Source organism: Arachis ipaensis, chromosome B01 (genome assembly GCF_000816755.2).
Source record: "Arachis ipaensis cultivar K30076 chromosome B01, Araip1.1, whole genome shotgun sequence".
NCBI lineage: Eukaryota > Viridiplantae > Streptophyta > Magnoliopsida > Fabales > Fabaceae > Arachis > Arachis ipaensis.
The window spans coordinates 116,369,484-116,371,317 of NC_029785.2; the positions used below are offsets into that span (position 1 = coordinate 116,369,484).

Genomic DNA, 1,834 nt, shown 5'->3' on the forward strand with positions numbered 1-1,834 from the left:
ATTAGTTAATTGTTAGTTAGTTTAATGAGAATTGTTAATTTAAATTGTGATTAAGATGTAAATTAGTTGAATATGTAGTTAGATTAGAATATGTATGAGAAGTTAGTTTGATTGAATTATCAGTTAATTGATAACTAGTATGTTTATATACTTAGTTGTGATCATGTAGTTAGTTGTAGTACATGTTAATTAGTAAACTTATAAACTGATTAAGATGTAAGTTAGACAATTAGTTTGAATATGTATGATAAATTTGTTAATGTGAAAGGAATTAAATTCAGTTTATTTTATTTTATTAGAGTGTAGTGATGGAGCAGTAGCTATTGGGGTACAAGCATACCCTGTATAGACTGGATCAGGATGAGCACATAGCAGACAGACTTGATCGAGTGGTACATTTTTATCATTCTTGTTTATTATAATGTAATGAAAGGTGAATTTGTAATTTTATTTGTTGATCTTATTTTTTTAACTTGTTTATTTTGTTCGTTAGGTGTCTCGAATCTTACGCACCAGACGAAATTCGATGAGACGCCCGCCTGAGCAAATTAGGCCATATCTCAGACGAGCTGGGTTTGAGTATGTGGCGCACATGGTGGAGTTCGAGCATGATTTGCCATTGGCGTCAGCATTGATTGAGAGATGGAGACCTGAGTCCCATACGTTTCATCTGCCATGCGGGGAGATGACTATCATCTTGCAGGATGTGGCGTACCAATTGGGACTTAATATCGATGGTGGTCCTATTAGTGGCTGCATCGGTGGGTGGGAGCAGCACCATGATGGACAGCCCATTGAGGACTTCTGCCAACAGCTACTGGGTATTGTTCTGGGTCCAGAGGATAGACAATCACAGACAAAGTGGACTGTCAAACTTAGCTGGTTTCAGAATACCGTTTGCGGAGATGTGGAGGAGGACCCGACCGAGGAGCGCCTGTTGTGCTACACCAGAGGGTATATCATGCAGGTGATCAGGGGTATCCTAATCCCAGACGCATCTGACTCTCGAGTACACATCAGGTGGCTGTCCTTGCTAGAGGACCTTCATAGATGTGGTAGGTTATCATGGGGATCGGCTATGTTAGCATGGCTATACTGCCAGATGTTCGTGCCACGGAGCATAGTCAGCGCAATTTGGGTGGTTGTGTCAGTTTGCCACTCTTCTGGGCCTATCACTGTATGCTACTACTACGGCCGGATGGATTTGAGACTCGTCAATTTTCGCTAGTTGAGAGGTATTATTCGTTTTTCGATTTTCTTCGTGAGTTAATGAAATAGAGTTGTGATGTGTAATCATTTGCGGTATATTAGGTGGGTTGAGTACCATCCGGATAATGCCAGAGGCGAGAACAAGCTTAGACATTATAGACGTAAGTTGAATGGGATCGGCATCCTCTACGTAAGTGATAAATATTTAAGAATTATAACTTCATATTAATTAACTTTGAAACTTTTATATGATATGTCTTACGTTTTGTGAACAGGTTGACTGGATGCCATACACTAACCTACAGCTGCAGGGTGTAGTTTGATGTGTGGAAAACGATCCAACACAAAACTCACCGGCAAGTGTACCGGGTCACATCAAGTAATAATAACTCACATGAGTGAGGTCGATCCCACAGGGATTGAAGGATTGAGCAATTTTAGTTAAGTGGTTGATTTAGTCAAGCAAACAAGTGTTGATTTGAGTGATTTGTATTCAACAGAAGCTAAATTGCATGAAATTTAAAGGGAGAGGGGTAATTGACTGTAAAATTAAAGGGCAAAGAAAGTAAAGAGGCTGAATCTTAAAGTGCAAGTAATATAAATGACAGAAGCTTAGATTGCAAGA

At 39.4% G+C, this 1,834-nt stretch overlaps 1 protein-coding gene across 1 annotated transcript; it reads left to right on the plus strand.

The window, feature by feature from the left end:
• Window positions 527-1,532, plus strand: LOC107611369 (protein MAIN-LIKE 1-like). The gene is made up of 4 exons (XM_016313305.1): window positions 527-967; window positions 1,060-1,235; window positions 1,312-1,399; window positions 1,485-1,532. Exons 1-4 carry the CDS (start codon window positions 527-529, stop codon window positions 1,530-1,532), a joined length of 753 nt encoding a protein of 250 aa, XP_016168791.1.